This window comes from Jatropha curcas, chromosome 6, assembly GCF_041381405.1.
Source record: "Jatropha curcas cultivar XTBG-Jc1 chromosome 6, XTBG_Jcur_1.0, whole genome shotgun sequence".
In the NCBI taxonomy this organism is placed as follows: domain Eukaryota; kingdom Viridiplantae; phylum Streptophyta; class Magnoliopsida; order Malpighiales; family Euphorbiaceae; genus Jatropha; species Jatropha curcas.
In genome coordinates, this window is record NC_143156.1 from 22293473 (window position 1) to 22305887 (window position 12415).

Sequence of the window (12415 nt, forward strand, 5' to 3'; positions counted from 1 at the left end):
TTCCGGGAATTATTACCAGGAAAAATTTGGGAAGCAATGACAGAATTGAGTCTCTTTTTCAAGGAATTGACGATGACTGTTATCCGATGCGATGATATGGACCAATTAGCGCGAGAAATCCCAATAGTGATGTGCAAGTTGGAGCGAATTTTTCCACCCGGCTTCTTTGATTCTATGGAACATCTGCCGGTTCATTTGCCCTATGAATGTCGTTTAGCAGGACCGGTACAATATCGATGGATGTATCCATTTGAGAGGTGATTCACTAACATCTCATTCTAATGATTACATCATTTTTTTGAACTTATACTAACATATTGGCATTGTACAATCACAGACACCTACAGAAAATTAAAAAGAATGTGCGCAATAAGGCAAAGGTCGAAGGATCCATTTGCAATGCATATTTGGTGGAAGAAGCTTCCACATTCTGTTCACACTACTTTGACCAACATGTTTTCACCAAGCATCGGAGAGTGCCACGTAACGATGACGGAGGAGATCGTGTTCAATCTGAGTTTGAAGGAAATCTAAAAATTTTCACCTACCCTGGGCGTACGATTGGTAAATCAAAAAAAAGACGATTGACTGATGCAGAGGTACAAGCGGCTCAAACCTATATTTTATTGAATTGCGAAGACATCACACCATATGTACAGTAAGTATAAATAATGTAAACATTCTAAACTTGACGTGGGCCGTTGTTAAATGATACTTATGCTAATATGGTTCGTTGATAAATAGGAAATATATCAATCTTCTGCGGCTTCAAAATCTCAATTTGACTGATACTGCAGTTGATGCAAAGCTGGACACGGAATTTGCAGATTGGTTCAAATATTATGTAAGTTACTTTCAATGTGCACAACACGGAATGTACATTTATTAAATCTGACTCATGTCATTACTATTTCCCATAGGCTCGAAGCTCGGAAAGCGATATTCGTAATAGATTTATTACGGATCTGGCAAAGGGGCCATTACCGGTTGCTAATGCCTACTCTGGCTACTTTGTAAACGGTTACAAGTTTCACACTGAGGGTTATGGGAGAAGCAGAAAGACAATGAACAGCGGTGTGTGCATAAAGGGATCAAACTACAGTGACGTGTCTGCCGATTTTTATGGGAAATTGGTTGAGGTTTTGGAGTTAGAATATCCAGGCCTACCAATGAAGTGCACAATCTTATTCAAATGTGAATGGTTTGATCCTACGCCAAACATTGGCACGAAGGTTCATCCTAAGTATAATCTGGTTGATATTAATCAAAGAAGAAGATATACAAAGTATGAACCTTTTGTTTTGGCAATGCAAGCTGCACAAATGTACTATGTCCCATATCCATCGTTTAAACGAGATAGATGCGATTGGATGGCAGTGTGTAAAATCAAGGCTAGATCAGTTGTTCATGCACTTGAAACGAAACAATCTTCTTCACTCGCAGTATCGGAGGCATTTCAAGAAGTTAGGGTCGAAAAGCAACCGATGCAAGTTGTTGAAGATTTAACAGATAGATTGGATGATGAAAGCCGATCTTATGTTGAAATAGGACCATCAGATGATGAAGAGGAAGAAGATCAAATCATCATGGGTACCTCAGAAGACGAATATGAAGAAGAGGAAGCTGATGAAGAGGAGGAGGAAGCAGATGATATTCAAGACACTTAAAACTTAGAGAAATTTTACTGTTACAAATTGATAAATGTATATGTAATTAATATTATTAATGAAGAATTTCAATGGTATTCACTTTGTGTACTCATATTTACCACATGTTCTACAATTCATATAATTGTATAAATTCATTTTATCTAGGTTCTGATATCTGCAGTACAGATGGCTAGAGGCAAACCGTTTGATTCTGACGCGTCCGGCAGTGGTTCGCGTGGAGGTCATGGCCCTGGACGCAGTGCCCGTGGACGAGGAGGGTCGATCCCTCGTCCTTCGTCAGGTACGTCTGGGGCTTCGTCATCTGCTCAGCGAGCAGTACTGCCGCCATCACATCCTTCTTCAGGTACGTCTGGGGCTTCATCCTCTGCTCAGCGTCCAGTACTGCCGCCATCACACTCTTCTGCTCCTTCCTCTTCTGCTCCTTCCTCTTCTGCACCAGTACAGACTCCACCAGCTGCACAGTCACCTACTGTGCAAGGTAATCATAAATGTCATAACTGTCATTTTAATTATATATTAATTATCTAAAAATTTATAACATTTGTCATTTCTTTTGCAGCTTCATCCGATCCACGTATCACCCTCAGTTTGGTAGCGGGACAGTAAGTACTTATTCAAATTTTCTGCAGGCATATTTTGTAATTATATTTTGTACTTATTCATAACTGTGATACTTTCGTGTAATTATATTTCACTTATGTTTTTTTTTTCAGCATATATCCATCTTCTCGAGCAGCGAGGCAAATTTTGAAGATAATCAAGCTACAGCTGCATAAAGAAGGATACACATGGGATGCCGTACCACAAGAGGCGAGAGACTTTTATTGGGAGGAGTTCCAGGTACTCTTTGGTTTAAGTTATATCATCATTCAATGTTTACAATTCAAGATACATCCTTAGTGTTTAAACGCTATATTTCATTTTTTTTGCAGAAACATTTCATATGGGACGAGGCCATTACTGCTATGCTGAAAGTAGCCTGGGAGAAGATATGCGCCGATCGATACGCTGACTTCACCTATAGGATGAGAAAAAGCGGTAAGAAGCAGCAGTGCGTGTCTCAGGAGATATGGGAGAGCTGGCAAAAGGCTTGGGAGGATCCTGCATTCAAGAGAAAGCGGGAGATATTTGCACAAAACAGGCGCAGTGAGACTGGCGGTGATGGAGCAGGACCTTCGCGACACACAGGCGGATCTATATCTGCTATAGAGACAGCTCAATTATTAGTAAGTGAACTAGTACCTTTATAAGAAACTGATGTTTAATGAAAGGACACTATATATATTAATATATCATGCATAAAAATTCATTGCAGGCTAAAGAATTAGGTCGTGAGCCCATACCGATGGAGGTATTTAGATACACTCACACGAAGGACCACGATCGTAATACCTTTGTCGACAGACGTGCGCTGAGCGTCAATGTAAGTAACAATGAATAATATTCCCTCTAATCATTGCGAATATGTACAAAGTTGAATATAATAAAGCTTGCAATTGCATTGATTAATTAATTTTTTGTTTTCAGGAGAATTATACTACAGCTCGGGAGCGTATTGTTACTTCTCAGACCGATGAATCCGAAGCTGAGTCAAGGATTGACGAGGTAGCGCTTTATCTCGAGGCTGTAGGGGGCGAGAAGAAGAGGAAGGTATACGGCATCGGGTCTCAGGCATCACAGTTTTACACTGGCTCAGCAGCTCACGCTTTTACAGCCAGCGCAGCACGACAGCCGGAGCACACTGACTCGCAGTACGATGATGATATACGAGCTCAGCTTGCTGATCAGCAGAGACAGATTGCAGAGCTTAGAGAGCATGTCCTGCGGCTGTCCGGTGAGGCCCGTGCTGGTACTTCCTCCTCTGATCCTGCGCCTGCTACAGACCGACATGTTTTGACGTCTCAGCAGCAGCCACTTCCTGCTCTTGATCCCGATGCTGCAGACGATACCTTGGTCACCCCTCCTGCCGCTACATCACATCCAGCAGGTACTCCTCTCGCCGATCCGACATCGGATCCTGCAGATGAGCAGCAGCATAGATTTGATTTTGGACCTTTTTAGTTTTTTATTTGATTTGATTGATATTTTAATTTGTTCAGTACAATAAAAATTACAATTTTACATTGTTCTAGTTTTTTATTTGTATTTTGATATTTTAATTTGTTCAGTACAATAAAAATTACAATTTACATTGTTCTTGAATTGCGTGTGTGATATATATGTATATATGTCAATTTTCACAGGTGCGGAAAAATTTTGGTTTTATAATAATATTTATTTTTTTTTTATTTTTTTAATTTTGCGACCGATTTGCGACCGCTTTGATACCGACAATTGCAATTTTAAATTACATTTTACGACGGCTTTGCGACCGATTTGAGACCGAATTTACGACCTATTTGCGACCGATTTTAGACCGATTTTTGAGACCGATTTGCGACCGATTTAATAAATTTGCGACCGTTTATTTTGCGACCGATTATTAAAGTTTACGACCGATTATATCGGTCGCAAATTTGCGACCGATTATTCCATCGGTCGCAAAATGAATTTGCGACCAGCTATTTTGCGACCGACATATGTCGGTCTCAGATCGGTCGCAAAATTAATTTTGCGACCGATATGAGCCATTTTGCGATCGATTTATCGGTCGCAAAATGGCGCATTTCTTGTAGTGATTATGTTTGACATTTTTTTTTTTAGGGATTGTTTTGGAAATCCCGGGGATTGAATTGACATTTTCCTCTCTCTCTCTTTTTTTTAGAGGAATGACTCAAAGAGTAACTCTTTCAAAACGAACTTTTGAGAATGACTCGATTTTTGTGACTCGTTGTGGAATGACCACTGGTGATGGAGACTTGATTTCAGAGACCCATTGGAGACTCGATTTAGAGACTCAAATTTTGTCTTGTAGTGGATTTTGACTCGAAGGAAACTCAGTGATCCCTGGAAAAATGATTTAAGGACACACTTTGCTGTTTGTCCTACAAAAAAATTGACTCTCTAAAAGAATTCATGAAAGCACTTTTTTTTTTTAATTTTTTTTTGTTTTTTGGCCTTAACTTTTGCCTAGTAGCCGCCCTTTCGAGTTTTCGACTCTAGCAGGTTCTTTGCCCTAACTTTTGCCTAGACCGCCCTTTCGGGTTTTCAGCCTAGCGGGCTCAATTCTTGCCTGAAGCCGCCCTTTCGGGTTTTCAACTCCAGCTTTTATTTTTCTTTTCTTCTCTTTTTTTTTTTACTATTTTTATTATATATTTTATTTTATATTGGCAAAGAGAAAATGCTTTTTATGATGCAGACTTATGTTTGTGACCGCGCCTTTGTGGCTGCCTACGTATCTCCAAGAACTCTTCGGGGGATGGGGAGAATCAGGTCTTTCGTAGTTCCTTTCGGGATGTGAACTTCGTCCTTGGCTGGTGCGAATTTCATCTCCGACTTGATGTTAGTGCGGAATTCCTTTCCATCTCGGTGCGGAATTTATTTCCGACTTGCTGTTGGGGCAAAAGCCAATTCCGACTTAATGCTGATTGTGGAATTCATTTCTGATTTGATTTCTTCGGGATTCTTTCCCGACTTGATATTAATACAGAATTTATTTCTGACTTGATTTCTTCGCGGGATTTCTTCCCGGCTTGATTTCTTCGCGGGATTCCTTCCCGACTTGATGTTGATGCAGAATTCATTTCTGACTTGATTTCTTCGCGGGATTCCTTCCCGGCTTGATGTCTTTGCGGGATTCCTTCCCGACTTGATGTTGATGCAGAATTCATTTCTAACTTGATTTCTTCGCGGGATTCCTTCCCGGCTTGATGTCTTTGCGGGATTCATTCCCGGCTGGATGTCTTTACGGGATTCATTCCCGGCTTTGATGATGTTGAATCAACTTATTGACTCGAGCTCTAGGCGAATCTGACTTTATTGTTGTAGTGGTTTTACCACTGGTTGACTGAAATATGACTTGTATTCATCACAAAGAGTTTTGAATACCCACATTGTGGTGGTAACTTGAGTGGCTTGAGTGTTGAAGAAGCTTTTATGCTTTGAGTTTGTGGTTTCGCCATGTTTGAATTCTTGAGGTTAATTTGATTCCTTTTCTTGAACTTTATCTTACTCTGAATTTGAAACTTATTCCTCAATGGTTCTCCTCTCCATAAGGAATTTTGAGGAGACTCTTCCTTGAGAAATGATCCTTGTTTATAAGGACACTTGTACTTGTGCCATGCTTGGCGCTTGATTTTCAAGGTGTTTGTTGTCATCCAATTTGTGGAAATGACTGCTTCTTTTAACTTGCTTTTTCAAAATGTGAGCAGCCGCTTGGTCTTTGTCCTTATGGCTGAAATGATTTGTCATCTACCCTTGATGGGTTTGAATTTAACGGAGAGCTTGCAGTTGACCCGTTTTTGACAACTTGATTTCCTGTAGCTTTGTCCTTGATTTCTTTCTTTTACGCAGAAGTTCCTTTGACCCATTTTTTTCTTTTGCTTGTTTAGAAGCAGCCTCTCCATAAAGAATTTCGAGGCAACTTGATTCTGAGATGACTTGAGTAGTGTATGGATTGCATTGCGACTTCGTGCAGACCCAATCCAATAACTTCTTTATTCTGTCGCTTTTAAGCTCAAAATTCAGACACCTCTCTGTCGGAGCATCTTCCATTCCTGGGTTTTCGGAGAAACCATTCTGGCCTTAACCCCTTCAATCGGCTTTGCCTCGGTACTGTTTGAAGTCTTGTGTACCCTTTGCTGGATCCTTTCCATGATTACCCTTCAAAACTTCCCTTTTGACGGTGCTTCTTAGGATGCCCCCAGCTTTGATTGATGCAGAGCAAATGAAAGGATGAATGCATTTTTCTTTGCCAATTTTTATTATCTTTTTTTTTTTTATCATCATTTTTTATTATTTTTTCGATTTTTTTTGCTTTCACAGGAAAGGAAAGAGTATAAACATGGTTTGGAACGTAAACTGCTCCCTTTTTATTGATAAAACAACATTTGTGTACAAAAGACACTTAGATTTACAAATGAAAACTTGAATGGAAATGAAAATGAAAAGAAAAGACTAGACCCTAAAAGATAGACTCCAGGTAAACTGTGATGGACTAGGATTGGATTGACTGAAGTGACTTTGTTCTTCTCGATGCTTAAATCGATCAGACATGTTGTTGTTGGTCTTGAACAATTCCTTTGTTCTTTTGGAGGTTTGATCTCAACCTTCTCAGACACAAACTTCATTCATTTCTAAGAAAAGTTCGAAAGGATCGAACGATTCTTGTTCAGCAATTTTTTTTGCATTAATCCCATGGTTAGGCAAGGGATTGGTTGATATTCAGCTTGCTCTTGGGGATGATGGACCCATTGTCAACCAAGTCTTGTAGACGGTTTTTCAAAGTCCAACATGATTCGGTCTTATGCCCATGTCCTTGATGGTACTCACAGTATTCATTGGCTTTGAAATTCCGGGGCAGGGGGTTTGGTAATGGCCTTGCTTCTAAGGGCTTCAGTAAATTTGCTTTCACTGCTTCTCGGAACACCAAAAGGATTGGCATGCCGAGATCAGTATATTGCCTCCTTGGCTGATTGCTTCCCAAATTCCCAACACGTAAAGGATTCGTGGGGATTATACTGGCTATTTCATTTGTCTCACTGGACCCAGCATGATTCTGCTTCTTGTATGAGTATTCTTTGAGTTGACCCAACTGGATTAAGTCTTCCACCTTAGTTGCAGTCGCAATGAGCGATTGGAACGTAGGCAAGTACTGTGTTTGAAGCTGTGACTGGTAGACAGGCAGTAAATTCTTGATTATTATGTCAACTTGTTCTTGTTCAGAGGGTCGGTTGATCATTTGAGCAGCTTTGGCTCTCCACCTCGAAAGGAACGAGGAGAAGGGCTCATTTTTCTTTTGTCTAGTGGTTTCCAGCTCCCTCCGGGTAACATCCACTTCGATATTATAATGGTATTGCGTATTAAACGCATTACAGATGTCTTCCCAGGTCTTCATTTTAGACCGGTCTAGGCTGACAAACCATCTCAAAGCAGCACCAGTGAGTGATTGTTGAAACAACTGAGCAAGGAGCTCGCTGTTCAGGCCAAACGGGTTGACGGCACCCACATACATTTTCAGGTGCGTTTTGGGACAAGTGGTTCCATCAAACTTGTCCATGTTGGGCATTTTGAACTTCGTGGGCAGTCTTGCTTCAGGGAACAAGGACAAGGAGTCCATGTCCACTACTTCCTTGTGTGTCTTAAGAGCAGTAATAGACCTTTCCAGGAGTTCTAGTTTTTCTCTCATTTTCTGAGCTTCCAGCTCAGAAGCAGTTCTGGAGGGCATGTCATCCAGGTTAAGGGCAGGGTTTGTTGGTTCAGCAGCAGGACCCTGATTAGAGGTAGTAGGTCCACTTCCCCCGGCGGAAGCCCCATTTCCATTACCACCGCCTAGTTCAGCTATTAGGACAGTCCTCTGGGCAGCCAATGCCTCATTCATTCTAGCCTCCATTCTGGCTTCCAGTTGTTCGATGAGGTTTTGGATGTCAGTGAGTGATGCCATTGGTGCAGTCGGGGTTGTTGGACTTGTGGGTGAGAGCTCAGTTGGTGTTTCGGGTACAGGTGATCTTTGGAGGGGTACCTGTAAAAGGACATAGTCAAAATGATTAGACTATCCTATATAAGGTGTTTTCATAGGTTATGTGAGGTAGGGTAGTGTTGGTATGCTAGGACACCTAGGGTAGGACCCAATGGGGTGTGATATGTAAGGTGGAGTGCTTAGGGCTGGACACCTCGACTTTTCGAAAGGCCCTAAGTTCTCAAGAAAAAAAAAAAAAAAATTGGGCCTTAGGGGCCAAAATGTGAATTTTTGGGCCTTAGGCCAAATTGGGAATTTTTGGGCCTCTGCGGCCAAGAATGTGAACTTCTGGGCCTTAAGGGCCAAATTGAGAATTTTTGGGCCTCTGTGGCCAAATTGGAAATTTTTGGGCCTCAGGGGCCAAATTGAGAATTTTTGGGCCTTAGGGGCCAAATTGTGAATTTTTGGGCCTCTGTGGCCAAATTGAGAATTTTTGGGCCTTAAGGGCCAAATTGTGAATTTTTGGGCCTCTGTGGCCAAATTGGGAATTTTTGGGCCTCAGGGGCCAAATTGAGAATTTTTTGGGCCTTCGGGGCCAAATTGAGAATTTTTTGGGCCTTAGGGGCCAAATTGAGAATTTTTGGGCCTTAGGGGCCAAAATGAGAATTTTTGGGCCTTCGGGGCCAAAATGTAATTTTTCAGGTCTCAGGGACCAAAAATGTGATTTTTCAGCTTTTGAAATGAAATGTTTTTTTTTTGTGAAGTATGGGATGAATGCGTGAATGCGCACAACATCACAACATAATTCATTTTTAATGGAATGATTCAGCATCATTGGGCGCATACAGTCCTAAAGGATAGGTTCTATAGGCTATGATACAAATAGAGAATTGGCTTATAAGGGACCCTTGAACCTTGAGTATAGATATACCTAACCACATGTGAAACAAAGAGTTTCGCGTGGGTCCAATGGTACGCATACTCATGGGCCACCCCCAAAAGGATTAGGGATGGTTTGCGGTAACAAGGAGGACGCTTTGGCTGTCCGTCGACATAATCAAAGAGACCTGCCGATCAGCGCTACTTGCTATCCAGACTCAGAACTTTGAACAGAGAGAGAAGAAATTCATTTGAAATTCATTTTTTGTGCAATGGAGAAAAAGATTCTCAATCGTGCAAATCAACAAATTAAAAATGTTTTAATTTAGTTGTACAATCAAGTTCAAATTCTCCTTATCCCGTATTCTTAAAGAAAGAATACTGGATTTTTTCTGTTAGGGTACCCTGCAAAACAAAGCATAGTAAATAATACCCTAAAGAAGGGCAGGTTAGTTTACACAACAATTGTAGTCCTCTTTATGCAAAAAGATTGCATAAGTCCCCAGTGAAGTCGCCAAACTGTGAACCCCTCCCCCAAAAACACATAGGCATGTAATGCATATGATGAATGAGAAGAAATGCACGTGATGTGTGAGTCGCCACCTTGTTTAATTATTTTAGGGTAAACTAGGAAAAAACCCTAAGTGACTCTAATTTTAATTAACCTAGTTACTAGATTAATTACCCAATGTCTAAGGCATGGTCTTCGAACCTGAGGTGGATCCCGAGACTATGTCATGCTGATGAAACTAACCAAAAAATGAATGCTTTGCAAGATGATTGGACCAATGGAATGTTTAAGTGAGTTTGAATGATTGCGACTTGCCGCTCGGGGTTAAATCCCGAACGTGCCTACGTACTTCCGTTTGAATGGAAGATCAAAGTCAACGTAGTTCGATAGGCCTCTTCTAGAGGGCTTTAGATGGGATGCTTTATGCATGAGTGTGCGTATGCTTTGTGCATTTTTGTTTAGGCATTTTGCCAAAGAATTGATTGTTTCAGGCACTTGGTGCCAAAATGTTGATTTGAGGCTTTTTGCCAAAAGAAAGGATTTGGGCTTATTCTTGCCAAAAGATAAGTTGGGCTTATTTGCTTGCCAAAGATTAATTGGGCTTATTATTGCCAAAAGATTGATTGTCTAGGCGATTGTCGCCAAAATTGAATGATTTAAGGCTTTTTAGCCAAAATGAATTGATTTAGGCAATTGTTGCCAAAGGTTGATTCAAGGCTTTTAGCCAAAAGAAATTGATTTAAGCGATTTGTCGCTATAAAAGAGATTAATTTTCACTTATAAGCAATTTATTTGCTTAAAGTGATTATTTAAAGGCTTTTTATCCAAATTATTGATTTAAGCGATTTGTCGCTATAAAGATCAACTTTTCACTTACAAGCAATTTGTTTGCCTAAAGTGATTAATTAAATTGAAATATAGGCAATTTATTGCCATAAAAAAAACGTGTTTAAGTAGGACCTTTTAGTCACAATCATTGATTAACTGGACTTAGGCCAAGAACTGTTTGAAATAAAGGCAATTTCACCATAGTTATTGATTAACTAGGCTTCTTTAGCCAATAATGTCAGATTTAAGTTTTAATACCACGATTATTAATTAATCGGGCATTTAAGCTTAATCTTTATTTGATTGAGGCAATTTATTTGCCTAGTGGATGATATGGATGCATTCATGCAGTTATAGAGTTAAGAGGAGTAGAAAAGAAGCATGCATGAAGTGCTAAAATTAAATAAGCGTAGTCTAGTTTATGTACCTGATTTAATCTCCGACCGCTTCTTAACTCCAGGTTAAGCTCCTCGTTAAGGGAAATATTAATTAAAATGGAATTTTAATGGCCACTTAGTAAAGCAAGAAAAAAAAAATGAAAGCAGAATAACATAAAATAAAATAAAATAAAGAATGCAGAAAGCGATAAAAGAATCGCAAAGAGCGTAAAGGGAGAAGAGAGGTCCGTCAACACAGACTCAGTGTCTCAAAACGGAGCCCCAGAGCCGTCTTTTATAGAGAAAAAACGCACCCCGGGCGGGCGTGCCCGCCCATGCTGGGCGGGCATGTCCGCCCAGGTTGGGCGGGCGTGCCCGCCTTTGCAGGGCGGGTGCGTCCGTCCTTGAGGGTGGGCATGCCCACCCCCGCGGGCGGACATGCGTGCCTTTTTTTTCTTTCCGGAGGCTTTTTCGGGAGTCCCGGACTTCCAAAAAATATTCCGAGACCAGTTTCGTGATCTTCGTAATTTTTCGGACATTTCAAGTACCATATTGGCACACTTCCGGTGAACTTTTGGAATGACCTCCGGTCCGGCCGGACTGTTTGCAGTCTGGAAAAATTGGCTCTTTGAGCCTCAAAATTGAGGTATTCATAGACAATTGCAGCCGCTGTCGCCGGCGGCTGCAGCCGCCGACGATAGCGGCTACCGCTGCCTTTAAGGGCGGCCCCGGCCGAGAAAACTGGCTTTTTTTTTTAGCCTTAAAATTTGAGTATTCACATCATCATAACAGACATGACATCAGAAGAGTTTGTTGTTGAAGCAGTTGACCACTTTTGGGAAGCACTTTTCTCAACAGACTCCATCAGAATTGGCGAAGCAACAATAACTTGTTGAGGCAAAGGAGTTGCCTTCACATTGATTTTAGCGACAGACTTTGTCTTGATACTTGCATCAGGACACAAGTCGATAGTGGATCTGACATTGAGAGAATTCAAAGCCCCAGTTCATACGGCCTTTGAGGTGACAGTGATCTTCTTTGGTGTCATTGAATCTTTTGGCTGATTTGTCAAAACTTTGAGATTTGCAAAGTGAAGAGATGAGAGGTAGAGAGGTCCCACTGTGCATACTAGAAATCTATAAGCATAAAATTTGTTCTTGAAAATTAGAAATAAAAAATACAAAATACTAATCGAATTTATGATAATAAGTGGATACAATCTGTAGTGTGGAATCTCCTATTACAAAGAAGATTATCCTCTGATTCTTCTCTTTATTATCATTGAACGATTCAAGGATCGAAACAACTTGATCTTAAATATGATTCAACGGTCGAAGGTACTTGATGTTGAATTGATGTAGAATGAACTTTGGATGATTCTGGGTACACAATCATATTTTTGGCAAACAATACAATGGCGAACATGCTGACGAACATCCTTCTTCATTGTTAGGCAATAGTACCCTAGGAGTAGTATCTTTCTAAGCATAGCCTTTGATCCTTCATGTGCCCCACAAACACCTTCATGGGTCTCTCGTATGATGTAATTACCTTCTTCTTTAGTTAGACACTTTGCCTAAGGGTGTGATTTTGA

At 40.7% G+C, this 12415-nt stretch overlaps 2 protein-coding genes across 2 annotated transcripts; both read left to right on the forward strand.

The window, feature by feature from the left end:
• Positions 1–1835: 1835 nt before the first annotated feature.
• On the forward strand, positions 1836–2920 carry LOC149495718 (uncharacterized). Its single transcript, XM_089723242.1, has 4 exons — positions 1836–2148; positions 2230–2272; positions 2384–2510; positions 2603–2920. Exons 1-4 carry the CDS (start codon positions 1836–1838, stop codon positions 2918–2920), a joined length of 801 nt encoding a protein of 266 aa, XP_089579368.1.
• Positions 2921–3012: 92 nt separating this feature from the next.
• On the forward strand, positions 3013–3766 carry LOC149495719 (uncharacterized). The gene is made up of 2 exons (XM_089723549.1): positions 3013–3093; positions 3198–3766. Exons 1-2 carry the CDS (start codon positions 3016–3018, stop codon positions 3729–3731), a joined length of 612 nt encoding a protein of 203 aa, XP_089579675.1. The 5' UTR covers positions 3013–3015; the 3' UTR covers positions 3732–3766.
• Positions 3767–12415: the final 8649 nt, after the last annotated feature.

Excerpts from the sequence above, each read along its gene's own strand:
- LOC149495718 (XM_089723242.1), top strand. The coding sequence starts at position 1,836 with ATGGCTAGAGGCAAACCGTTTGATTCTGACGCGTCCGGCAGTGGTTCG. Across the intron at positions 2,149-2,229 it reads ACAGTCACCTACTGTGCAAG|CTTCATCCGATCCACGTATC; the intron begins GTAATCATAAAT and ends TTTCTTTTGCAG. Across the intron at positions 2,273-2,383 it reads CTCAGTTTGGTAGCGGGACA|CATATATCCATCTTCTCGAG; the intron begins GTAAGTACTTAT and ends TTTTTTTTTCAG.
- LOC149495719 (XM_089723549.1), top strand. The coding sequence starts at position 3,016 with ATGGAGGTATTTAGATACACTCACACGAAGGACCACGATCGTAATACC. Across the intron at positions 3,094-3,197 it reads GACGTGCGCTGAGCGTCAAT|GAGAATTATACTACAGCTCG; the intron begins GTAAGTAACAAT and ends TTTTGTTTTCAG.